At 37.4% G+C, this 25,538-nt stretch overlaps 1 protein-coding gene across 1 annotated transcript in view; it reads left to right on the top strand.

Annotated features, from left to right (window-relative positions):
• Positions 1-25,538, top strand: part of PKD1L2 (polycystin 1 like 2) — a 143,639-nt gene that overhangs the window by 93,055 nt on the left and 25,046 nt on the right. The window contains exons 37-41 of the mRNA XM_031949261.1: positions 846-1,006; positions 6,477-6,687; positions 10,737-10,838; positions 11,572-11,703; positions 17,260-17,394. Coding sequence (XP_031805121.1) covers positions 846-1,006; positions 6,477-6,687; positions 10,737-10,838; positions 11,572-11,703; positions 17,260-17,394 — 741 coding nt within the window. The remainder of the gene's footprint in view (positions 1-845; positions 1,007-6,476; positions 6,688-10,736; positions 10,839-11,571; positions 11,704-17,259; positions 17,395-25,538) is intronic.

Below are 25,538 nucleotides of genomic sequence, written 5' to 3'. Positions count from 1 at the left end.
TATTCTCCTCCTCAGTCCCTTTGGGAAGATGAAATTAGCTTTCTTCAGGATGTAACGATTATTATTTTGTCCTTGAAAAAGTTTGTTACCTGACATAGCTCAGAGTTACAGAAGCATTCATTCTGTTTCAGGGCTTTGTATACACAGAAAAGACCTGCATGCTCTTAAATGTAATGTTCTAATTTCACAGTCCTAAGCCTAACTGATGTGGATAGAGGCACGGTACTATCTGATTGCATTTTAATGAGGCACTAGCCTCTTGAAACACCCAAAACTGGATCCCAGCTCCATCTTGAAAGTCCAGGGAATCGCCTTAGCCTACTGGTTCTACTCTTTGTCTTTTCAAGAACTACAAACTTTTCTCCTATAATTAGCATCTGGGATAATATCCTAGACTTGGGGAAAATCTTATCCCACTTCTGTAAGCTTAAGAGGCATTAGATTGGTCTAAATTACAGATTGCTGGCAATGTCTGTATAGTTTTGAAAGATACACAGGATCAGATAGAAATCAAGAACCCCACAATTCATTCCTACCAATCCTTAAAATGGCAGGTGGTGCTTAGTCTCAGTTTTCTGTACTTTTGAGCATGTGTGTGACAACACTGGAGACAAACCAATACTGAATCAGCTTGCTTCCATTACATATTCATTCCTCCCATAATCTCACTGGAGGAAAATTTATCCATGAGGGCAGCATCACCTAGTAGAGATTTTTTGTTGCCATTTGAGATTTCATGATTCCTAAAGAGCAAGAATTAGATTCCAGGAGAAGGCATCCTGAGCTTTTGGAGCAGATATATTGGATCGCTGCTATGCTCCAGATATAAACTCCTTGCCTTGCAGGGTCGGCTCATGAAGACTCAGAAATGGAGCTATTTCCGAAGTAAATGGAACCTGCTAGAATTAGCCATCATCCTTATCAGCTGGATTGCTTTATCAGTGTTTGTGAAGAGAACTATCCTGGGAGTCCGAGATGTCAAGTACTACTTGACCCACAAGAACAAGTAATAATAACTCTGCCTCTTAGTTATCCCTTTTCTAAGACTATCCTAATTCCCCATTAGCTGGCCAACTCCCCAGATGTATCTGCTAGTTCTCCCCTCAAAGTTCTAGGAGTAACTCTGAGAAGTTGGAGGTTTCTAGTTCTGTTAATTATAAGCTCCAAGTGACCTCTGTTCAATTAACTATCTCAACTGAAAAAAAATATTTATTAATGTGGTATAGTAAAAAAAAAAAGTACTAAGACAAATGTCTGGGACACATTCTTCTGTACACAAGTCATTTGCTCAAACTTAAGAGCAAAATCATAATGGGCTTTCTGTGCTTATATTAATTAGGATAATGATACAAAATTCAAAAAGGCAAAATTAGGCTATCAGTAAAATTTCCTTAGTAATTCGAATTTTACAAAAGTGAAATGGGTTGCCTCAAGAGAGATACATTTCTTTTCTTTTCTTTGTCTTTTGTGTCTAGGGGTGTGTGTAGGTTAAGGGTTAAGGGACTTGCCCAGCATTGCACAGCTACTGATTATGTCTGAGGCCAAATTCAAACTCAGGTCCTCCTGACTTTAAAACTGTTGCTCTTATAATTGTACCATCAAGCTGCCCTTTAAGAGATGCATTTCAATGGAGAGCTTCAAACAGACCATAAATAACCACTTAACTTTATCCTATTAAGGATTTCTTTTGGGTGTGGATTAAAGATATCCTCTAACATCTCTTCCAGTTCTCAAAATGTATTATTATATGATATATGCTAAAATGTCTTCCAACTCTATAAGTCTTTAATTCAAATGGGATATTCATAATATTACTATTGAAAGTGGTTGATGCAAAAATCATAAATTTAGAGTTAGAAGGATTTTCAGGACTCATTTTACAGATGAGGAAACTGAGGCCCATGGAAATTAAATGACTTGCTCATGATCACAAAGATAATAAGTGATTGAGGCAGGATTTGAACCCAGATCTCTAACTCTCAGATCAATCCATTTTCCATCACATCACATGACTTCTATAGTAATTGACAATAATGGATGTTTATATCAATATATTTGTGAATTGTAGTCTTCTGCTCTTACTGTAGTACTGAGGAAACAGGCATTCAAATAGAAAGCAATTAATACATGCTTATTGACTGACTGACTCAAAACGTTGTGACCAAAGGATGAACATAAAGTCTTATCTCTGAAATTGATGAGGTTAATGGCAAGTTCGGGGTTCAGAGAACCAAATGAAGAGGTTTAGGGTTCCTGGTGGTCAGGGAGTCAAATGAAGAGGTTTGGGGTTACATCCCCAAATGATGAGGTTTGGCGCAGGGTTCCCTAGATTTCCCTAGGATTCAGTACAGGGTAGGGAGTTGTGGGAACCCCTTCTGGCAGCACAAAAGTCCTTCATAAAGGAATTTACAAACCCGAAAAGTTAGACTGATAAAAAGAAGTTTATTATTGGCATTGGGAAGTCAGCCTTTGCTATGCATGAATAGAAAGATTGAACTTTTTGGTGGTAAGGTCTGACAGAGAAGTAAAGTTTCTGGCAGAAAAATCGTGACAGAGGAATATAAAGTCTTGTTAGGGAAATAGGTGAGAAAGAGATAAAGAGGGGGTAACGCCAAAAGAGAATATCATTTCAGCGGGCAGAGGGTTACTGCTATGCCAGGGAGAGAGAGGCTCCTTGGCATAGTATGGCATGTTAGGTCCTCTGCAAGGACTGAGCCCCAAGTTGGCTCACTTTATGGCTGGAAGCTGGAGGTTGCTCTTGATGGGGGCTGGGTGCAGTTTGAGCTGGAATCAGAATAGAGAATCTTGGAATTGAATGACTATCTCTGGGCTAATCTCCACCTCAATAGGGAGTTGGAATCAGTAGTGAATGTTATCAATGAGGGTGGTACCCATGTCTCAAGATACCAGAATGAAGCTGTTTATCCTGTTTCCCTCAGGTAGGGTCTTTTACAGAGGCCAGAATTCAAGGAGACTTTCTCCTTGAAGGAGTTTCAGAGAGAGAGTTTCGGAGTCCCCCTTTCAGTTTCAGGCTCCCCTCATCAAAATGACTCTCACTGATAGTGTTGCCATTTACAGGAAATAATACATCATTAGAAAAGACCTGGGAGGTTGGAGTCTGGTCCTGTTGGTTTTGTTTCTAGTTCAATGTGAGCTAAAACTCCTAGGCTGATGAGGAGAGGGAAGAGAAAGCCAGAAACAATCAGAAAGACTCAAAGGATTGCTGTACAGCAGTAAAGACCCAAAGAAGATTAGGAAATATAAATTGGTAGTGACCTCAATAGATTGTAGTGAAGAGGTTTGAGTGGTCTAGATTCCTCATGGTCTAGACGCAGAGGTCCTCAAATTTTTTAAATAAGGGGCCAGTTCACTGTCCCTCAGACTGTTGGAGGGCCGGACTATAGTAAAAACAAAAACTTTGTTTTGTGGGCCTTTAAATAAAGAAACTTCATAGCCCTGGGTGAGGGGGATAACTGTCCTCAGCTGCTGCATCTGGCCCAAAGGCCATAGTTTGAGGACCCCTGGTAGAGGTTAGTAACTATAAAAGAGTTGTTAGGAATCCCCTTTAAATCGGCCACAGGTTTTAGGAATGAAAGAATTCACTCATTCCAGAATTATTAGTTATAAAATGAAAGTTTATAGAAATCAGTTTACCAAGAGACTGACTTCTATAGTGGCAGATCTATTGGAAAATGGAATTTTGCACTGAGAGAATGCAGTTCTCAATGGACAGAAGGAATGGAAGAAGCTGAGTGAGCTATCTGGGTCCATCTGCAAAAGACCTTCCTTGAAAGAAACTATTATATTGGGTCTAATTGGGGGCTGGGACAGCCCAAGCAGGTCAGACCCAGTGGGGACTGGGACAGCTCAGATCTCCTATTGGAATTAACAACACTTCAAAGGGGTGCTTTTTGACCAGGATTCCTAATTGAATCAAAGACCCTGGCATCCTGGAAAGACAACTTGGGGTCGGGGGTGGGGGGGGGGGGGAATATGCCTTCCCCAGGAGGAGCTGAGAATCTGAAAGGGATCACAGATCAATAGGAAATACAGTTTCTTAAAGGGACCACAACCTGCTTCAGTAGGACTTCCTCTAGGAGTGCTGTGGAACTTGAGAGAAGGACCAAAGAAGTTTATGATGGAAATGACCCAGAACTGAGGATTGGCAAGACATGAACAGAAGGACAAGGGAACAATGAATTCGAGAATAGAGTTGAAATGTTCATCTATGCAACAAGACTGTGAAAGTAAGGGGGTATTTAGATGGTGAAATAGAACACTGGCCCTGGAGTCAGGAGGACCTGAGTTCAAATGCAGGCTCCAACACTTGACACATACTAACTATGCTACACCCTGGGCAAGTCATTTAACCTTGGTTGCCTCCCTCCACCTTCATGTGCTCCCCTTCCCCCCAAAAGACTGTGAAGGTAAGTAAATAAGGTCAGCAGAGGAATGATGGATTTAGAGAATAGAGACAAAAGGGCTGGAGGCTATGGTAAGAAGAGTAAGGCAGAAAGAAGAGATATATAGAAAGGATGAGAGAAGATGGTCAGAGAGGGGAATTGAATGTATGTGTGATGCCAATTAGATTGAAAGCTATTTGAAGACAGGGACTATCTTCCTTTTGTATTTGCGTTCCTTAGCACCAAGTGGTATCTGGTACCTAGTAGGTTCTCAATAAACTTTTAATGACTGATTAATGCCAGTAGAAATAGACGAATATTTTCTCCCCTTCTCCATAGTTGAAGTCACCAAGGGCAAAGAGTAGAAGAGGTGTGAGAGTATTTCTGAGTTGAGCAGCTGTTAATGTGTAGTGATCCCTTTACAAAGAGTGAAAGCTTTTCTCTGAGTGAATCAGAAGGAACAATATGATTGATTGGGACTGAAAGTAGGTCTTGCCCTGGGGCCTTTCAATAGATAATTCTTGGAAAGGGTCAGCCCACTGAGTGACTATTACTAATAGTTGCCCTTAAGGGAGATTTCTGCATGGATAGCTCTGCATGGATCTGCATGGATCTGCATGGATCTGCATGGATACCCTACCTAGATGAGTGGTACCTTATGACCATGGTACTTTTAAATGTATACACATTCTTCTTGTGGGTGTCATATGTATTAGTGAGAAAGCTTGCCCCAGATTTATGAGAGAAATGCTTGTGGTTTCAATTCTTAGTGTGCTATCTTAGAAAATCCTTTTGTTAAGATATATATATATATATTTTAACTAGTGGATTATTAGCACACAAGTAGAGACTTGGAACAGTTAGGTATCACAGTGGATAAAGAAACAGCTCTGGAGTCAAGAGCACCTGAGTTCAAATTCGGCTTCAGACACTTACTATGTCTTAGAGAAAATGACTTAACCTTGTTTGCCTCAATTTGACCCATTTGTAAAATGAACTGGAGAAGGAAATGGCAAAACACTCCAATATCTTTGCCAAGAAAACCCCAAATGGAATCATGAAGAGTTGGACATGACTGAACGACAAGTCATTCTGTATGTTATTATTTTGATTCTACCTATTCCATTATGCATTTGTTTATACAAATTTTCCCATGTTTGTCTCATAGTCAACATCTCTTACTACACAAACATATTACATTAATTTCATCTACAATAGCTTTTTCCTAGCCATTGAACCAGTACCTTCTTGGTTTCCAGTTTTTTATTTCTGAATTTGACATCCTTAGGTTCTATGACTAATAATGAAATAGCTAAACCAAAGGGTGTGTACATACTTCTCAGTCACTTTTCTTTACAATTCCAAATTAGAATCTAGAATATTTGTTGATGACTTCATCAATAAAATTATTCAAAATTTAAATAACCTCATCAGTATATAGAATTTTTACAAAACAAATATCTCTAGTTCCATTTGCCTTCAGGATGGACACACAAATTCAATCTGCATGAATTAATTCAGTCTATCTGGCATTATGCTGAGGAGTGGGCATTTAGAAAGCTATATTAATGGAACATAAAACCAGAGTTAGAGGGGCCTTTGGACTCCAGCCAGTTCAATGTGTACCTTTATTGGAATCTTTTCCACAACTTCCCCAGCATTAAGTATGAGGGTTAATTAAGCTCAGTCTTCCAAACAATTATTATAGTCCAGTGGTTTACAACCTCTGGCCATAACAAGGAAAGAAAAAAGCATTTTTTAAGCATCTACTATATGCCAGGCACTATGCTAAATTCTTTACAAACATCTCATTTGAGCCTCATTTGAACCCTGGGAAATACATTATTCCCATTTTACAGCTGAGGAAACTGACACAGATTTGCCCAAGGTCATACAGCTTAAGTGTCTTAAATTGAATTTGAGTATTCCTGACTCTAGGCCCAGTGCTCTCTCTATTGTATCACATACCTTCTGTCTCAAATCAGCCGCACAGGATGGGAATAGGAGGGATTGAGCCTCTGAACCTCTTTCCTCTCCATCTTCTAACAAAAGCTCCCTGTTTTTTCCCTCCAGGGCTGTCAGCTTTGGAGAAACAGCTAGTGCAGATGCAGTTCTGGGTTACCTGATTGCAATCCTGGTACTCCTGTCTACTGTGAAACTGTGGCATCTGCTCAGGTTGAACCCCAAGCTAAATGTGCTTACCTCTACCTTGCACAGAGCATGGGGAGACATCTCTGGATTCATCATTGTCATTACTATCATGTTCCTAGCCTACTCTATAGTTGTGAGTATTGACCTATTAAAAAGTCCAATCTCCCCAAGGGACCTTGGAATTCTATGAATATTCCCTATTAGAATTCATTGGGTAGGAGAGAAGGAAAGAAGGAAGAAAAGGAGAAGGGAGAGAAAGAAGTTAGGAAGAAAAGAGAGGAAAAAAAGAGAGAGGGAGGAGAAAGAGAGAAAGAGAGAAAGGAAGGAGGGAGGGAGGAAAGAAAAAGAAAGAGAAAGAAAGAAAAAGAAATAGGGAAAGAAAGAAAAAAGAGAGAGAAAAAGAAAGAAAGAAAAAAGAGAAAAAAAAGAAAGAAAGAAAGTGAGAGAGAGATGAAAGGAAAGTTTTCCTGAACCAGTTCCAGTTTGGGGGCCAGCTACTCAATAAAGATTGTTGTTTGTCCTTTATTCTCAAAGAAGATCATGACATTAGGGAAGTTATTAAGCAAGAGAATTACATTTAAGTGAGGGAGAGCTGTGCAAGGTCACCTGCCTCACTTTCCCACCTCTAGAGCCAATATGGGTCTGGTGGCAAGATATAGATTGGGATGTGTGGGACAGTATTAGACCCCCTTCCCTAAATAAACCAATCAGAGACATCTTCAGATACAAAGAGAAAGCATTTATTTAGCCCTGCAGGGAGAGGTCCAAGCATGCATTTCAGACATCTCAGCTCCCAGAAATAGTTAAGCTGGTTAAATAGCAGAAGACCCAAGTCTTTTCATTGGATAGCCTAAAAAGGAAGTAACCATCCATTATTGACCAATGGTCACCAATGTTGTCTGCTTCCTGTGGGTCATGTCACTTCCTGTCACTTCCTGAATTAGGATCTGACCTTTCTTGCCCTAGAGACCTCTGGGAATAGGGATCAACTTGGACTCAAGGCTAGACCTTCCTGCCTTGCAGACCTCTGGGACTTAGGCCTAATGTCTGACCTCTCCATCTGGATCATAGACTTTTTGAGAAAACTTCACCTGGTCTCATTCAAGGATGACTATAATGGGAATTCAAACCAGTTTATTACCCTCTCTCCCTAAGACCAAAATTCCTTAATCCTTTCTGAGACCATCTCCCCATATCTCCCCTTACTTTAGCCTTCAAGTATTCTTCCAGCTCTTCCCTTTCTTTCTCCTTATCCATGAAGCAACCTCCTGTTGCTTCTCCTCCCTGATTTTATCCTTCAAGCATTTTCCCCATTCCTCCTTGATCTTATCCTTTAAGTATCCCCCCCCAATTTTATCCTTCAAAACATCTTCCCAACTATTCCTGGACATCCCTTATCTCCCAAATCCTCTCTCCTAGTTTCTTCTCCTTCCTTCTGTCTATAAAAGTCTCCCCTGCCCAAAGTATGGCACAGAATCACATTTGGATTTTGTCCAAGTCCTTTACTCATTAATAAAAGTACCTTTTGGCAGGGAGAACGCTTGTTGTGATTCTTTACAATCTTTGCCAAGGTCAAAGGCCAAGGTCAGTTGGCCTTTTTAAACTAAGATTTTCAACAGGTCTCAGTTTGAATGAGGCCATACCCATTCAGTGATTAAAGCCAGGTAGCAATTAAGTCAAAGAATCTCTTCTTTCATCTAGTCAAATCAATCAATCAAAATAAATAATTAAATAAGTGAGAGGGGAAGAACTCTTCAGGGATTCTGGCCAAAACAGAAATGCTTGTTATTTACATTCAATCTCAATCAGGACCCAAACAATGACCAAAATAGGGCTTGGCCTGGGACCTATTGGTGGCCAAACAATGAGAATCAGAGTGGTTTGATGTAAGTAAGGCAAGGTCCTTAAGAAAGAAATCTTGCCAATATATCCCAAGATATCTTGGTGGAGAGTTCAGAGATCCAAAAGAAAAGAATAAAAAGTTGTTTTTAAGAGCATCTGAGGAAAAGGGTATGATTGTTTGGGTCCTGACTGATTCAGAATGAATGTAAATAGTAGTTATTTCTACTTCGGCCAGAAATCCTGAGGATCTTTCTCTGCCAGATGCATTTATTCATTTATTTATTTATTTACATTTTTCTTTTTTAGACTAAGTGAAAGAGGAGAGTCTTTGCCTCAATTGCTACCTAGCCTTCATCACTGAATGACTACAGTTGTTGAAACCTGTTGAAAACTTTAGCTTAAAAAGGCCAAAGAATCCCATTTTATCCAGGGCATCTCCAGGCACCTTGATCTTACATCTTACCACTGAACCCATATGACTCCTGGAGGGGAAAGTGATATAAATGACCTTGCAGAGCCCTCCCTCACTTAAATCCAATTCACTTGCATGTCATAGCATTATCTCCCTGATGTCAAGGTCTTTTCAAGAACCAAGGACAAACAGCAGCAACTATATCAATTGGTGGTCAATCAGTGAAAATTAGAAAGACAACCTCATAAAGAGACCATTATTCCAAGTTCCAAGATTAAAACAAAAGAATAAAGGTGTTAGTTCATAGAATAAATCCATGAAGTTTTATTTCACCTATCCAATGTAATTAAATAAGTATTAAGTACCTACTGTGTGCAAAGAACTATTCTAAATGGACTGACTACATCCTGGAATGTAGCAATGACTACCTTGAAAGCTAGTATTCAAATATGCTTCCGACTCTCCAAGAAACTTTCTTTTTAAAAATTTAATTTAAAAAATATTTTTCGCAATTACCTGTAAAAACAAATTTTAACATTCATTTTTTAAAACTTTGAGTTCTGGAGCAAGTAGGTGGCACAGCAGACAAAGCAACAGGCATTAAAGTCAGAAGATCCTGAGTTCAAACCCATCCTCAAACACTTACTAACAGTGTGACCCTGGGTAAGACACTTAACCCTAGTTGTTGCCAAAACCAAACCAAACGAACAAAAAGATTTTTTTAGTTCCAAATTTTCTCCCTTATTCATTTCTTTTCTTCCTCCTCAAAAAGGCAAATAATTTACTATAGAATATACATGTGCAGTTATGCAAAATATATTCAGGAAACTTTCAATTCAAGGAACTGTGAATGTCATCAGAAATTCTGGTGCAAATCCAGTCTCAGACATTGATTAGCTATCTTACCTTGAACAAGTCACTTTTATCGCTGTCTGCCTCAGTTTCCTGAACTGTAAGTTTGTTGTCTGGGTCAAATAAAATCATATGTGTAGAGCAATTAGCACAGCACATGAACATAGCAGGTGTTTAATAAATATTTATTTTCTTACTTCCATTTAGGAACTTCTGAAATTTTGTGTTCACCCAACCCATTCTACCTATCCTAACATGAAAGATTATGGACCATTTTTTGCAGCACTATCAAAAGCACTCTGGTTGCTTTGCAAAGCAATTGCAAAGACCATGAAACGCTTTGCAAAGAGCAGAGCAAACTCAGCTAGACTAAGAGACATGTACATTGACATTCATAAAGTATCTCAGTGCAAAGGTGGTAGCAAATGCAATAAACATTGGAGCCACTTAATTAATGTTTATTGAATGACTCAATCATGCCTTAGATTCAAATCCTACCTCACCTACTTCTTACAGGTATTACTTTACGCAAGTCATTAACTCTTCAGGACCATAGTTCCTCAATTGTAAAATATAATATGCCCTAGATTTAATAATGATCATGGGATTTAGACTTAGCAAAGACTTTACATGTAATTTAGCCTTACCCCCCACCCTTAGCAGTGAGAAAAATAAAACCCAGTGAGCCAACATCACATAGCTTATAAGTAGCTGAGGCAGGATTTAAACCCAGGTCTTAGTCAGTGATTCATTCACTCATTGATATGAGTGTCTTAGTGAGAACTAGAACCTTGTTTTTGCCTTTCTTTGTTTGCAATAGTGCCTATCATACAAAATACATAATAAATTTTTGACTGATTGAATAAGTCTGGATTTGAGCATAGTTTTTCTGATTCAAAACCCCCTATTCTTTCTACTCTGTCCCAGCTAGCTTCCTCTCTACCATGGTTTATCTATATAGATAACTAACTTCTTAGTCTAACTAGATAACTAGTACACTAAGAGGAACATGATCCTTCTTGTTATGTACCACTCATCTTTTGCCTGATGATATTTAAGCTCCCTTTTTTTGACAGACAAACTTGATATTTGGCTGGAAACTTCATTCCTACAAAACCCTTTTTGATGCGGCAGAAACAATAGTCAGCCTGCAACTAGGGATCTTCAACTATGAAGAGGTAACCATAGCTGTTGTCCCCTTGGTTTCATTCCCAGAGGGTGGCAGAGAAACTTAAGGGATATGGCATGGCAGGAAGCACATGCTACTTAATGATATTTTATCATCTGTATTTCCCAGAAAGCTGCTGGGTTATGCAACAACTATGACACGCTTTACAAAGATGGCAAGAGCTTGCCCAGCTAGACTGAAAGACATGTACATTGATTTTCATAGAGTATCTACATGACATATTAGGCAGAGAAGTCAGAAGTCATTTGTTCATGTGTCCCTATCTTTAACCAACAGAAAATACACATTTTTTGTCTAGGTGATGCAGTGAGGTATTCCTGAAAACAGCCAGATTGAGCTTCCCTTCTCTTGGGAGTATCACCCCCCTTTACTTCCCCAACCTTTGCTCCCTCACGTTTTCCTCATTTTGTTCATTCCCAGAGAGGAGATTAAGTGGGCCTCCTCCCAGGAATTGTCCTTAGAATTTAGAAATAGGGCTATCAAACCCCCCATTTCATGAAAAAACTGAGGTACAAAGAGAGAAAAGACTTGCTTCAGGTCATTGGGACTGTGATAATATTTTCCCTTTCTTCTCCCTAGGAATATAGATCATCCAAACACTAGCCTGTTTCCCTAAAGTTTGAGTTCAACACAGTCATTTGAACTGCTGGGCTATCTTTCTATTTGGGGGGACCCCTTGAGGATGGATCTAACAGCATTCACTTGGCTTTTATTTGTTTTAGGTCTTGGATTCTAACCCTGTGTTGGGTTCTTTCTTGATCGGTTCCTGCATCATCTTTATGACATTTGTGGTGCTAAACCTGTTCATTTCAGTCATCCTTGTTGCCTTTAGTGAGGAACAAAAATATCACCAGGTAAACTAATCCATTAGATTGTAATCCATTGGATGTAAACTCCTTGAGGCAGAGATCTTTTGGTTCTTCTAGTATTTCTAATGCTTGGCACAATGCCTGGAGCAATGTAGGTCCCTAATAAATGTTCACTGATGGATTGATTAAAGTTGTTGAACTCAATATGCAGATGAATGAGTCCTAGTCCTAAGTGGTGAACAGTGTGTTATTGGGAGGACAGGTCAATTTACTCTTGGTCTTGTTTGAGTGCCTCTCCTGGAAGTGGTGCCAACCCCTCCAGGGAAGTGGGGAAAAGCTTGTTCAAGTCCCTCAATAATTCTCTCCTGCAGATAAATTTAGACTAAGAAGAGAATCACACTCTCCATATTTGGCTCCAGTATATGTTTAGAGTGGCTATTTGATAAGAAGGAGCTTCTGCTCTTGCAGAAACCTACACAGAGCTTCAAGAAATATCAACCAGAGGAAAAGTGCTAGATTTGGAGTCAGGACAGACTAAAGTTCAATTCTACCTGATTTACTTGGGTGGTGCTAGGCAAGTTATTTAATTTCTCTCATTTTCCTTTTCCTCATTTGGAAATGGGGATAATAATAGAACCTATCTCAAAAGGCTATGGTAAGAAAAAATAAGATTCCACATGTACAATGCTTTGCCAATTTAAAAATACCATGTAAATGCTACTTGTAATCATTATTATTCTGTCAGTTTGGGGAGCCTCTTGATTCCAGCTATGGAATTTTAGAGAAGAAAAAGAGTAATACCAGCTCCGGGTGACAAAATTTAGATGGATGCTGATAGCACTTTCAGGCTTTTAGCAGCATAGAAACAATTAAGCTAGAATGAAAGGATAATATTTGCTCCGATGGCTACTCCCTAAGTGAGCTCCCAGCAGTTTCCTGAGTTCACCACCACCTCCTCCCCCAGTTGAATTGGGAAAATATTTCATGCCACTTTGGCAGGACACATTTTGTACTATTAACCCCAGGTACAAAAACTACTAATTCCAGTTTTGAGAGGAAGCATTCCTCAGGGCCTGTAGCTCATTCTTCTTTTAAGGAGGCAGATTTTTAAATTTAGTAACTGACAAAAATATTCATGAAAATCTGATTGTTATTTTTTCTGTTTTGTTTTTCACAATTCTCTATATCCAGCTTTATCTTAATATTATTGGTTGACATAGAGGTAACCTATTCCTTCTATTATAATTTAAAGGTATTCTTAGATAGAATAATATTCCTTGAAAGAAGAAAGCTACTCTGGAAAGAGATGGGATAATAATAATAATCTTAGGCACAACCTAAGGAGGCTTTTGCCAGCTTCACTTGTCCATGCAGTCAGCAACCTCTTAAGCTACATCATCAAGCTGATCATGCTGGAAAAATATTTACTAAGTGAAACTTTTGATAAGTTTCCAGGCCTTCCTCTTTAAGTTCATGGGGAAGCAGGCCTCACTGGTAAGACAACTGCAACACAATTCAAAGGGCATTTAGTTAGTGTCTGCTGTGAAAGAGCACTGTGCTAAGCACTTGAGAGAAATCAAAGTTTATTTAAAACATAGTCCCTGCTGTCAAGCAAGATACCATTTAGAAAGAGGGCTAAGACAAAAAGATAGCCAACTATAATAAGCAATATTATGCCTAAGTCCATTAGAGAGATCTAAGAACAGTATCATGTATAGCTTAAGAAGTAAGATTGTTACTGACCAAGGAGATCAGGGAGAGCTTTTGGGGGAAAGGGACATTGGAGTTAGAATTTATAGAATTCACAGAATCATAAAATTTGAAAATTGGAAGCTTCATGATGGCCACCAAAACCAACTCATTACCAAAAAGGCATCCCTATTATAACTTCTGTATCTCCTGCTGAAAGACCTTCAGCAAGGTCAAACTCACTACCTCTCTAAGTAGTCCATTCCACTTTGGGATCATATTAATTGTCAGGAAGTTTTTCCTGACATGAAACCAAAATTTTTCTTCTCTATGGCTTTTACCCATTGCTCCTATTTCTGTTAGAAACTCAATCCTATTTTTTTTTACCTAGGAATGACCAGCACCTGAAAGAGTTAGTCACACTTAGCAAAATCAAAGTGAGAAACCACCTACCTATTTTTATTGGAGGGTACATCGCAGGAGAATCTGCTTCTGACAATGTCATTTCCCCTACTTATGAAGCTTTACTATCTCTCTATTACTTACAGGGGAAAAAAAAAAAGATAATTTCATCAGCTTGGAAATTATTTCCCTGCATAATATGACTCCAGCCTATCTTTTCAGTGTTGTTGTATTATTATTATACCCTCTCTATGCTATATATAATATCAATCAACATTTCAATAAGCATTTATTATACAATTACCATTGCCATTGCCAATTGCCATTGCCAATACCAAATACCATTGCCAGACTAGTTATTGGGGATACGACTTTTTAAAGGAAGAAAGCCAAATTATTCTACTTGTAGTTCTTAGAACCCATGGCTTTATCTCTATTTAACCCAACCTGTGCCTCTTGCCTAGAATGCCCTCCCTCCTCATGAAGGGGGAGGGAAATTGTTCCCTTTACTGAACCTGTATTCCCTTTAAGATTATCACTCTGAAACTGTGTTCCTTTTGATCTCTGATCCCCTTTTGGGACCCTCCCGGGGAAGGCATATTCCTCCCAAATAAGTTATCTTTCAAGGATGCCAGAGCCTTTGATTCAATTAGAAATCCTGGTCAAAAAGCACCTCTTTTAAGTGTTGTTAATTCCTATAGGAGATCTGGGCTGGATACTGATAAGCATCTAGGCCTGGGAACCTTGGCTTCCTGAAGCCTCAAGACTCTTTTAAAGGGCAGTTTCTAAACTCACTCCTTGCAGAGGTCCAAAGCAGGAACATGCCATGCCAAGGAACCTCTCTTTCTCCTTGGCATAGCTGCCTTCGAGGACCCTCTGCCCGCTGAGAAGGCATTCTCCTCTCAAGTGTCAGCCTCTATTTCCCTAATAGAACTTTGCCACTATACAAGTCATTCTCTTAGAAGAACTGGCTTTGTGTCCAACAATAAACTTTCATTTTTGCCAATTAATAATTTGGGTTTTCATGAATTCTTTCCTGAAAAACCTGCACTGACCAAAAGGGGATTTTAACAACTCTGACTGCCACTAAACTCATCACTCACATCTGTCTCTTAGAACCCCTTTTATACTTCAAGGCTCAGGTTATGTACCATCTCCTAGGGGAAACATTTCTAGGTCTTCCTAATTGTTAGTGTCCCCCAAAATATAGTGTGCATATAATGTGTGTATGTGTGTGTGTGTGTGTGTGTTCTATCTTCCTAGTCAAATTTAACTTTCTTGAGAGTAGGGATTTATAGTTCTTGTCTTTGTATTTCCAGTGCCTAACATAGTGCCTTTGGTCAATCAGTCAAGAAAGATTTTTAAGAGCCCTTAAAATGTGCTAAGTATTAGGGATACAAAAAGAAACAAAAGACAATCTCTACCCTCAAGGAGCTTACATTCTAATGGGAGATATATATAATAGGCAAGTAAGTATGTACCAATAAGTTCTATACTGGATAAAAAAAAAACTAATTAAAGAGGGAAGACACTAGAACTAAGAGGAGTTGAAAAAGATTTCCTGCAGAAGGTGGAATTTTAGTTGAGCTTTAGGGAAGCCCAGGAAGCCAGGAGTCATTGATGAGGAGGGAAAAGCATTCTAGGCATGGGGCACATGTAGAAAAAATGTCTGGAGTTCAGGAATGGAGCATCTTGTTTCAACAGATGGAATGTCTTATCACAAAATAGATAGGTGGTCATTGTTAATGAATCTGTGTGTGGTGGGGAGTAGAGTGTAAGAAGACTGAATAGATAGGAAAGGACTAAGTTAGGAAGGACTTTGACCAAATCCTTCAAATAGATGATTTTGTATTTGATCTTAAGAGGCAATAGAGAACCACTGGAGTTTACTGAGTAAGAGGAAGAGTGACATGGTTTGATTTTCACTTTAGTGAAATCATTACCTACCTCAGATAGGTAGATTTTAAGATTATTAAGCAGTTATTGCAGTAGACCAGTTGTGAAGTGATAAAAACCTATACCAATGTGGTGGCTCTATCAGAGAAGAGAAAATGTTGCAAGGTTTTGGCAACAATTTGGATATGGGGAGTGAGCAATAGTGAGGAGTTCAAGATGACTTCTAAGTTGGGTGTCTGAAAAACTGGGAGATTGGTATTGCCCTCAACAATAATTAGGAAGTTAGAATAATAGGGAAGTTAGGAGGCAGCGAGTGAGAGAAAAAGATAATGAGTTCTGGACATATTGAATTTAAAATTGTACAATATTTCAGAGTCTGATTCTTTTTGTACAGCAAAATAACATTTTGGTCATGTATACTTATTGTGTATCTAATTTATATTTTAATGTACTTAACATCTACTGGTCATCCTGCCATCTGGGGGAGGGGGTGGGGGGGTAAGAGGTGAAAAATTGGAACAAGAGGTTTGGCAATTGTTAATGCTGTAAAGTTACCCATGTATATATCCTGTAAATAAAAGGCTATTAAATTTAAAAAAAAAAAAAGTTCTTAAAAAAAAAATGTCTATTGGACATCCAGTTCAAGATAACTGAAAATCAATTGGAGGTAAGAGACTGGAAGTCAACAGAGAGGTAAGTTTGAGAATTATCAGCATAGAGAATAGAGATAGCAATTTAGTCCATGGAAGCTGATGAGATTACCTATTAAAGTATTGAATAGAGGGAGAAGAAAAAAGAGCCTAAGACAGAATCCTGAGGGATAACTACAGTTAGAAGATATGATCTGGAGGAGTTAACAAAGGAGATTGAGAAGAAGCAGTGTGATAGGTAGAAGGAGAACAGGAGAGAGTGGTGTTCAGAAAACCTAAAGAGAGTATCTAGGAAAAGAGAGAGATGTGTCAAAGGCTGCTGAGAGGTTAAGGAGAATAAGGGTTGAGAAAAGGTCATCCAGAGATGTGCCTTGCACATAATAGGCACTTAACACAACTAAATTCCAATTAGGACTAACAATGAATTCCATAAAGTATATTCACAATGTTTGAAGATATATATAAGTAAGTAATTATGATTCTTGGTTTTAGCCCTATAGAAGTATACAGTGCTAATCTGAATAATGTGACCACTTAATGGGGAGTCATTGTCTGAACTAAATGGAACCTGACTTTACATGCCTATTTAATTGGATTTCATTTTACTTTTTTTGGGTCTCAGTCTCTTCACCTACAGGATGAAGCAGTTCAGCTAGATGATCTCTAAAATCTCATCCAACTATAAATCCTAAAATAATCTTTCTCTCACTTCTCACCTCAGAGGTGGGGAAGGGAAGAAGTGAAAAATGGGAGTAAGTGGTATGGGTATGGGGACTTTGAGGTGAGGGAGCCATTAACAAGGCCTTCCAGAAACCGTTCAGATGACTGTGTTCAAAACAGTTCTGATAAGTGCTAGTTTAAAGTTACTTCTCTGCCACCAAGCCAATGTTTCTTGGCTTCTATCTATTTAGAATTTTGTTAAGTAGGGCTGTTTGACACATCTGTTCCCCCTTTTTCTCTCTAGCCTTCAGAGGAAGAAGAGATTGTTGATTTGCTCTTAATGAAAATCTTCAGTTTCCTTGGCCTTAAATGCAAGAAGAGTGAGGATGTCATGACTTCTGGTACAAGGCAACCTTGGACTGCTCAGGAAGATGACAGGGTTTAAACTCCTCACTGTTGTTCTTCTAGGGAGTGAAGTAGGCAGCTTTGGGCTTATTCAGGAAATAATTTACTCATTATGAAATCTTATGTATTCAGTTAGAGTAATAACATGATATAGTAGAAACAGTACTTTCTCACTATGAGTCAAAAAGACCTATAGCCTCAGAAAAGCAGCTTCACATATAGTAGGTACTTAGTAATGCTTGCTGACTGACTGAACTCTGCCTCTGTCATTTACTAGCTATGTAACCCTAGACAAATCACTTAGCCTTTCTAAGCCTCAGTTTTCTCATCTGAAAAATGGGGATGATAATATCCATAGCACTCATCTTACAGACTTGTTGTAAGAGTCATAATATAATATAAATGAAATGTTTTGTAAAACTTAAAACATATAAATGTCAGTTCTTATTTCCTGTTTTCTATCATAAAAACCCAGAAAGAAAGAATAATTATTGCCATTGAAAAGTTCTGTTTCTCCATTTTTTGCCCCCTGTGCTGGTTGTATTTTTTTCCTATTTTCTAGAAATTTATAATGAAATAATTAATTAAAAATGTCTGCAGTCAGAAACATCTCCCCACAGAAAAATTGTTTATCATCAATTAAATCTTTCTGGTCATTGTCTTTTAAACATGTAGCTTCCTACAAAGCTGACCTCAGGCTCAACTTCTCCTGGGTTTTTCTTGAAATTCCCCAATTGTTAACATATTAATGTTTTATATTAATTGATATTTAATTGTATTTAGATGTTGTATACTACCCTGCTGAATAGAGCCTCCTTGAGGGCAATTGGGGGGAGGGGGGAAGGAGAGAGGAAGATAATCTCAGTTACCTAGCATTGAGTTTTGCAATCAAAGTTTACCATTATAGTAGGTACTTGATAATTGTTTTTTAAAAAATTGAACCTAATCTTTATAATAAACTGCTTATTCTTTTGTAAGACCACATTCGCTATTAGGTACAAATACACAATGACACCTGCTGATATCTACTCTAATCTTGTCCCTATTAGGAGAAGTAGCTTGGTCTGGCTTTAAAGTATCAGCCCTGACATTTACTAACTGTATAACCATAGGCAAATGGGTTTTCTTATCTTAAAATGTAATGTTTTAAATGTTTTATTGATGTCTGTTGTATTTTCTTATTGGTCGATTCCTAATACACTCACCCCCTTTCCAAACACCAATCAAAACCTTTTCTTGTAACAAAAAGTTACAATAAAGCAAAATGAACCCATCAACCATTCTACAAGATATATAGCATTCTGGGTCTGTAGTATACTACCTGGAGAAAAGAGGGAAATATGTCTTACCATTAATTCTCTGGAATCAAGATTAGTCACTATATTTGTCTAAATGTCTTTTAGTATTTTCCTTTATGATACTGTGATCATTGTGTATATTGTTTTTTTGGTTCCACTTACTAACACTTATCTCCCAGGGTAATTGTGAGGAGAAAATGAGATATTTACAAAATACTTTGCAAACCTGACAATATTATATATATATATATATACTCACTCTCTCCCCCTCTTTCCCATTCTCTTAGTTTCTTTCCCCCCCATTCTCCCTCTACTTTCCTCCCTCTCAGACTTCTGTCATCCCCCCTTCCTCCTTTCCATTTCTCCCCATCTCTGTCCCTTGTTCTCCTTCTCTGTTTGTCTCTAAGATTTTCTGTCTTTCTCTTTCTCTTTAACCCTCATCTCCCCATATTTTTTCCTTAGAAGCAATTAGGTAGCATACTAAGCCAGAAGAGGGCCTAGAGTCAAGAAGATCTGAATCCAAATCCAGTCTCAAATATTTATTAGTTCTAGGCAAAGCACTTAATTTTGAAATGAGCAGAACCGGAGAACATTGAAAACAGTACACAGTAACATCAAGATTGTGTGACAATCAACTATGATAGACAATTCTTCTAGCAATACAATTGATGTAATATAGCTTCTAGGGGAGACAGCTAAGATTTTGAGTTCCCCTGACCTTAGAGGGCTTCTGTTCTAACAATAAGTCAGTAATTCTAAATCCTCTGGCTTTGAAGTCTGGCCCAGGGGACTCCCACACCCAATCTAAGAATAATATGTTTGATTCTAAAGTCTTCTGGCCTCAGGATAGTCCTTCAGGAGACAATACTGAATAGATCACTTCTCAGTTCATTGCTGATTGTCAGATAGATAATCTGTTGGTCAATGAGAACCAAATTCCAGAGACTACTCCTTGGTCTTACCTCTAGGCCATAAAATTAGCATATTTATAACATGAAGAACTAGATAAATGTATCTCCTTACTTGTGTTTCTTTGCTAAATTCTTGGAATTTAGACTGCTTGTAATGGCATTACAATTACAATAAACTTTGCCTCTTGACTAGGAAATGGGTTCAAGCCTACAAATTCTTTTGAGACAGCTCAAGACATCTGTCTGAGACCCCAACCTTTTTAGGGTCCCTTTTCCAACCTCAACACAGTGATCCAAGACAATTCCAATAGACATGGGATGGAAAATAATATCTGCATCTGGAGAAAAAATTGTGGAGACAATGTTCTCACTTTTTGTTTTGTTTTTTCTTTCTCATGGTTGTTCCCTTTTCTCATGGTTTCTTTTGTACATGTATAATCTATACCAGATTATTTGTTATCTTGAGGGATGGCGTAAGGAAGAGAGGGAGAAAAAAATTTTTGAACTCAAAATCTTACAAAAATGAATGTCAAAAACTGATATGACTTACTCTTTTCCCCAGTCAGGAAGAAGTTACTATCAGATAATTCCCAAACTATCTAGGAAGGAACTCTTTAGCAACACTCATTGTCTATCCTCCAACCTCTGGGTAACTCCAAGCAATCTTTTGATACATTAATTAACATATCTCTAGCCAAGTATATTCCATGTGGTTCTTGACCCCTCCCTCTGGTTTGCCAGATCTGGCTTCTGACTCCTTCTGAGTTCCAAGCTTAACTTCTCTGGTCCCACATAGAAAAACCCTTAAGGATAAATTTCCCTTATAAAAGATCTTATGCTTTTAGCTTATGAAGAAATCTTTGCTAATTTCTCTTCTGGACTAAGCCTACTGTGAGGCACTTTCTTTTTCTCCCTTATAATACAATATAATACAATAATTCAATGGTGTCATTCTTACTCTAGCTAATTCTGATAATTCTAACTTTCCAGACATTGGCTTTCTTCCATCTTCTGGAGTATTTTCTTTCTCCTAGTTAAATGTGAGTTCACCTGGGTAAAATTGTTTTTTTTCTTAGTCTAACTATATGCTCTCCCAACTCTATTTCATATTTACCATTCCTATGATCTATTATATCCCTTTATTTTGTCTGTAACCCCTTCCCCTAAAAAATCTACTATTTGTCAAAGGGAGTAGCCTTTGTGAATTTGTCATATGTTTATTGTAAACTAGGTATTGCTATCCCACCAAATCAAAAACTATCTTTACATGTAATTGAAAAAAATAAAATACTATTTTAAAAGGCACTTAACTTTTTTTTTTAATCAACTGAAAAGTGGAGATAGCATGCATCTTCCAGTGTTGATATGAGATCAAATAAGATAATACTTGTAAAGTGCTTAGCACAGTGTCTGCCACATGGTTGGTTGCTGTCCTTCATTCTTGAAAAGGACCAAAATGACATCACTAAGTTGCAGTCAAAGTACAATGTGTCCCATTGACTGATCATACCAATACAAATTCAGAAGCCTCTACTGCAGGGCAGGCATAAGTAAGCCATATGAGTATTTGGAATAGAGCTGTCTCTAAGTTTGTACACCTCAATTTCTTTTGAGCTACTGCAATTCTGTTTTACTAATATAGTACAGAGCCTTCTTTGATATGGACACACCATGCTAGGTGGTTTGGTTATATCTCCCATATCTTACAATTGATACCAAAGTTGGGTTGGGGTTTTTTTTTCCTCAGTAGTATTTTATTTTTCCAATTACACGTAAGGATAGTTTTCAACATTCATTTTTGTAAGATTTTTGAATTCCAAATTTTTTCTCTCCTTCTCTTACTTTTCCCCTCCCCAAGACAAGCAGTCTGGTGTAGGTTATACCTATACACACACACACCACATATATATATATATATATATATATATATATATATATATATATATAAAATCATGTTAAACATATTTTCATGTTTAATTTTTAATATGCTTATGTTTTATTTCCTGTTGTAAAATAAAAATCAGAACAAAAAGGGAAAACCACAAGAAAGAAAAAGCAAGCAAAAAACAAGGGAAAGAAAGGTGAAAATAATATGCTTTGATCTGCATTGAGAGTCCATAGTTCTTGTGGAGCTCCCATCCCAAATCTATTGGAATTGTCTTGACTTTCACCATATTGCTGAGAAAAGCTAAGTCTATTGAAATGACTTACTCTCTTCTCCAGTCAGGAAGATTCAATTCTGTTTGTATAGAATAAAGTAAAGTCAAAGCCTATTGTTAATTCATCCATCCTTTCTCCAGTCTAGTTAGTATCTTTAAAGGTGGGATAGCAATAACTATAGTTAAAGAAATAACCTGGATGGGAACTTACTATCTAGGAAGGAATCCTTTAACAATCCACATTGTCCATCCCCCAAGATCTAGGTATCTTCAAATAAACTTTTGAGATATTGATTAGCATATCTTTAAGCAGGGTTTAGACCTGCTTTGCCAGGTTCAAAGCATCTAGTTCTCTGAACCTCCCTCTTGAGTTCCCAGCCTTTGCAACTGAAAAACCTGCAAGATTATATTTCCCTTATAAAAGATCTGCTTCTGATGATTGCCAAGTTCTCTTCAGGACTAAGCCTCATAATTTCCTTTATAGTACCTTCATTCTAATGGCACCTTTCTTCTTATACTAACTCTGGTAAGTCAGTCAATGGCTTACTCCATTGGAGTCTTTCTTTCTTCCTGGTTAATTATGAGTTCCCCTGGGGAACCTGCCTTTTTCTTAGCTAACTATAAACTCTCCCAACTCTATTTCATATACTCTTGTTGTGCCTATTTTGCCTGTTATTCTTTTGTCTGTAAACTCTTCTACATAAGCTTTCCAATTATTAGCAAAGAGAATGGCCATTGTGCATTTTGAACTTGGTATTGCTATCTCAACCTCATCATCTATCATAGTTGATCGCATAATCTTCTTGTTACTGTGTACAATGTCCCCCTGGTTCTGCTCACTTCCCAGAGCATCTATTCACTGTGAAATTAGTCTGATCATCATTTTTTTAATAGAACAATAATATTCCATTACATTCGAAGATGGTGGAGATGACACATGTTTCTCTCTGACCTTCTCCTACAACCCTCAGACTAATTAGCAAATCCAGCCTCTGAAGTAGCTCTGGAACAGCAGAACCCACAGATATTGGGGGTGTAACAAATTACCAGCAGAAGATAATTTTGAAGATCCCCAAAAAAAGGTCTTTTTCAATTGGAAACGGGAGGGAGGCAGCCAAGCACAAGCAGGCTGAGCACAAACGCCAGTGTAGACAGTTCAGAGTCTTGGGGCAATGCACATTCCATTAGGCGGAGAATCTACAGGGAGGAAACAGACCAGAAAATCTGTTTCAATTGGAAACAGGAGGGAGGAAGTGAAGCACAAGCAGCTGGTAGATCAGCATAGAAGTTGTAAAAACATCAAATACAAACACACAAAGGTAAATAGTGAACCCCAAAACACCAGAATATCATGGGACCTGGCCACACCCACCCAACACTGGGAGTGAGTCAGCACTGACCCAGTGCAGCCCCTACAACTTAGAAAACCTCCCCTGCCCTAAAAGCAAACCTTAACTTTTTTTTAAAAAATGAGTAAAAAAGTAAAGAGAACTCTGACAATAAGCAGCTTTTATGGTGGAAATGAAGAACAGATTTCAAACCTAGAGGAGATTAAAGGCAGATTGTCTCCAGATAAAGCCCTAAAAGGTGATATATCCTGGTCTCCATCACAAAGTCTCTCCTAGAAAAAATTAAAAAGGATCTTTAAAGAGAACTAGAAGAAAAATGGGGAAAGGAAATGAAAACCTTGCAAGAGGGTTTGGAAAAGGCATACAACTCATTAAAAGATGGATCTGATAAAATGGAAAAAGAAAGCAACTCCCACTAAAACAGCATCTGTGAAACAGAAAAAGAAAATAACTCCTTAAAAAAAAAAAAAAAAAAAAACAGAATTTAAGAAATGGAAAAAAATTCCATAGAACAAAACAACTCATTTAAAAATTCAATTGGACAATTACAAAAAGAAGTAAAAAAAAACAAAAAAGTAAATGAAGAAAATAATTCACAAAACTCAAAACTGAACAAATGGAAATGAATGACTCAATGAGACAAGAATCAATCAAGCAAAACCAAAAAATGAAAAAATAGGAAAAAAATCTAAAATATCTAATTGGGAAAACAACTGACCTGGAAAATAGATCTAGGAAAGACAATCTAAAGATTACTGGATCCCTGAAACCCATTATGAAAAAAAGAGCCTAGACACTATTTTTCAAGAAATTATCAAAGAGAACTTCTCAGATGTCATAGATTCAGAAGGTAAAATGACCACTGAAAGAATTCACTAAACACATCTTGAAAGAGACCCCAAAAATAAACCCCCAAAGAATATTGTGGCTAAATTTCAGAATTATTGAACCAAAGAAAAAATATAAGTAGCCAGAAAGAAACAATTAAAATACTAAGGAGCCACAATAAGGATGACTCAGGACCTAGCAGCTTCCATTTTAAAGGATTGAAGGGCCTGGAATATGATATTCTGAAAGGCAAAGGAACTTGGAATACAGCCACAAATAAATTACCCAGCTAAATTGAGCATTTTCTTTCAGGGTAGAAGATGGACATTCAATGAAATTGGTGAATTCCATTTATTTTTGATGAAAAGACGCTAAGCTAAGCAAAAAATTTGACCTCCAAATATAGAATTCAAGAGAAGCATAAAAAGGTTAAAACAAAAAAAAACTCTTGAGAACTATTTCTGTTATGAGTATACATAGAGATTGCATGTATAATCTGATTTTAATAATATAATATAAAAACTTATAAATATATAATATGTAATATATTATATTATAAATAATTATAATTATATATAAATATAATATATAAACATAATATATTAGATAATATATTATTTATAATATAAAATATATAACTTTATAATATAATATAATGTATAAAATATTATAATATTAAAAAAGAAACTAGAGGTGGAAAGGGGATTGTAACAGAAAAAAAGGGAGAAATGGAGGTAAAATGAGGAAAATTACATCTCAGGAAGAGGCAAAGAAAACCTATTATAATTGAGGGAAAGAAAGGAGGGTGATGAATATTGTGTGAATCTTACTCTCATCAGATTTGGCTCAAAAGAAGAATATTAGATATATTTGGTTTCACTGAGAAACTTCTCTTACCTTACAGAAAAGTAAGAGGGAAAAGGCAAAAAGGGAAGGGGTAAGCTAAATAGAAGGGAAAACAGAAATAGTAAGGGAAAGGTATAAGAAAGGGGGAGGGTCTCCAAAGGGGGAGGACTGCTTGAGGCAAATAGCGCTCATAATTAAAATACTGGGGAGTAGGGAAAGGGGAAAAGGAGAGAGAAAATATAATTTGGGGTTAATAAGACACCAGGAAATATAGAATTAGTAGTTTTAACTGTAAATGTGAACGAGGTAAACTCTCCCATAAAGTGTAAGTGGATAACAGAAACACTTTAAAGCAGAGCAATAGATACAGAGTAAAGATAAAAGGCTGGAGCAGAATCTATTATGCTTCAGGTGAAGTAAAAAAATCAGGGGAAGCCATCCTGATCTCAGATCAAGCAAAAGCAAAAATTGATCTAGTTAAAAGAGATAAGGAAGAAAACTTTATCTTGCTAAAGGATACCATAGATAATGAAGCAATATCAATATTAAACATATATTCAACAAGTGGTGTAGCATCTAAATTCCTAAAGGAGAAGTTAAGAGAGTTTCAAGAAGAAATAGATAGCAAAACTATAATAGTGAGAGATCTCAACCTTCCTCTCTCAGAACCACATAAATCAAATCACAAAATAAATAAAAAAGAAATTAAAGAAGTAAATAGAATACTAGAAAAGCTAGATATAATAGATCTTTGGAGAAAATTGAATGGAGACAGAAAGGAGTACAC

This window comes from Sarcophilus harrisii, chromosome 2, assembly GCF_902635505.1.
Source record: "Sarcophilus harrisii chromosome 2, mSarHar1.11, whole genome shotgun sequence".
Lineage (NCBI taxonomy): Eukaryota > Metazoa > Chordata > Mammalia > Dasyuromorphia > Dasyuridae > Sarcophilus > Sarcophilus harrisii.
This window is presented reverse-complemented; position numbering and strand designations above follow the sequence as displayed.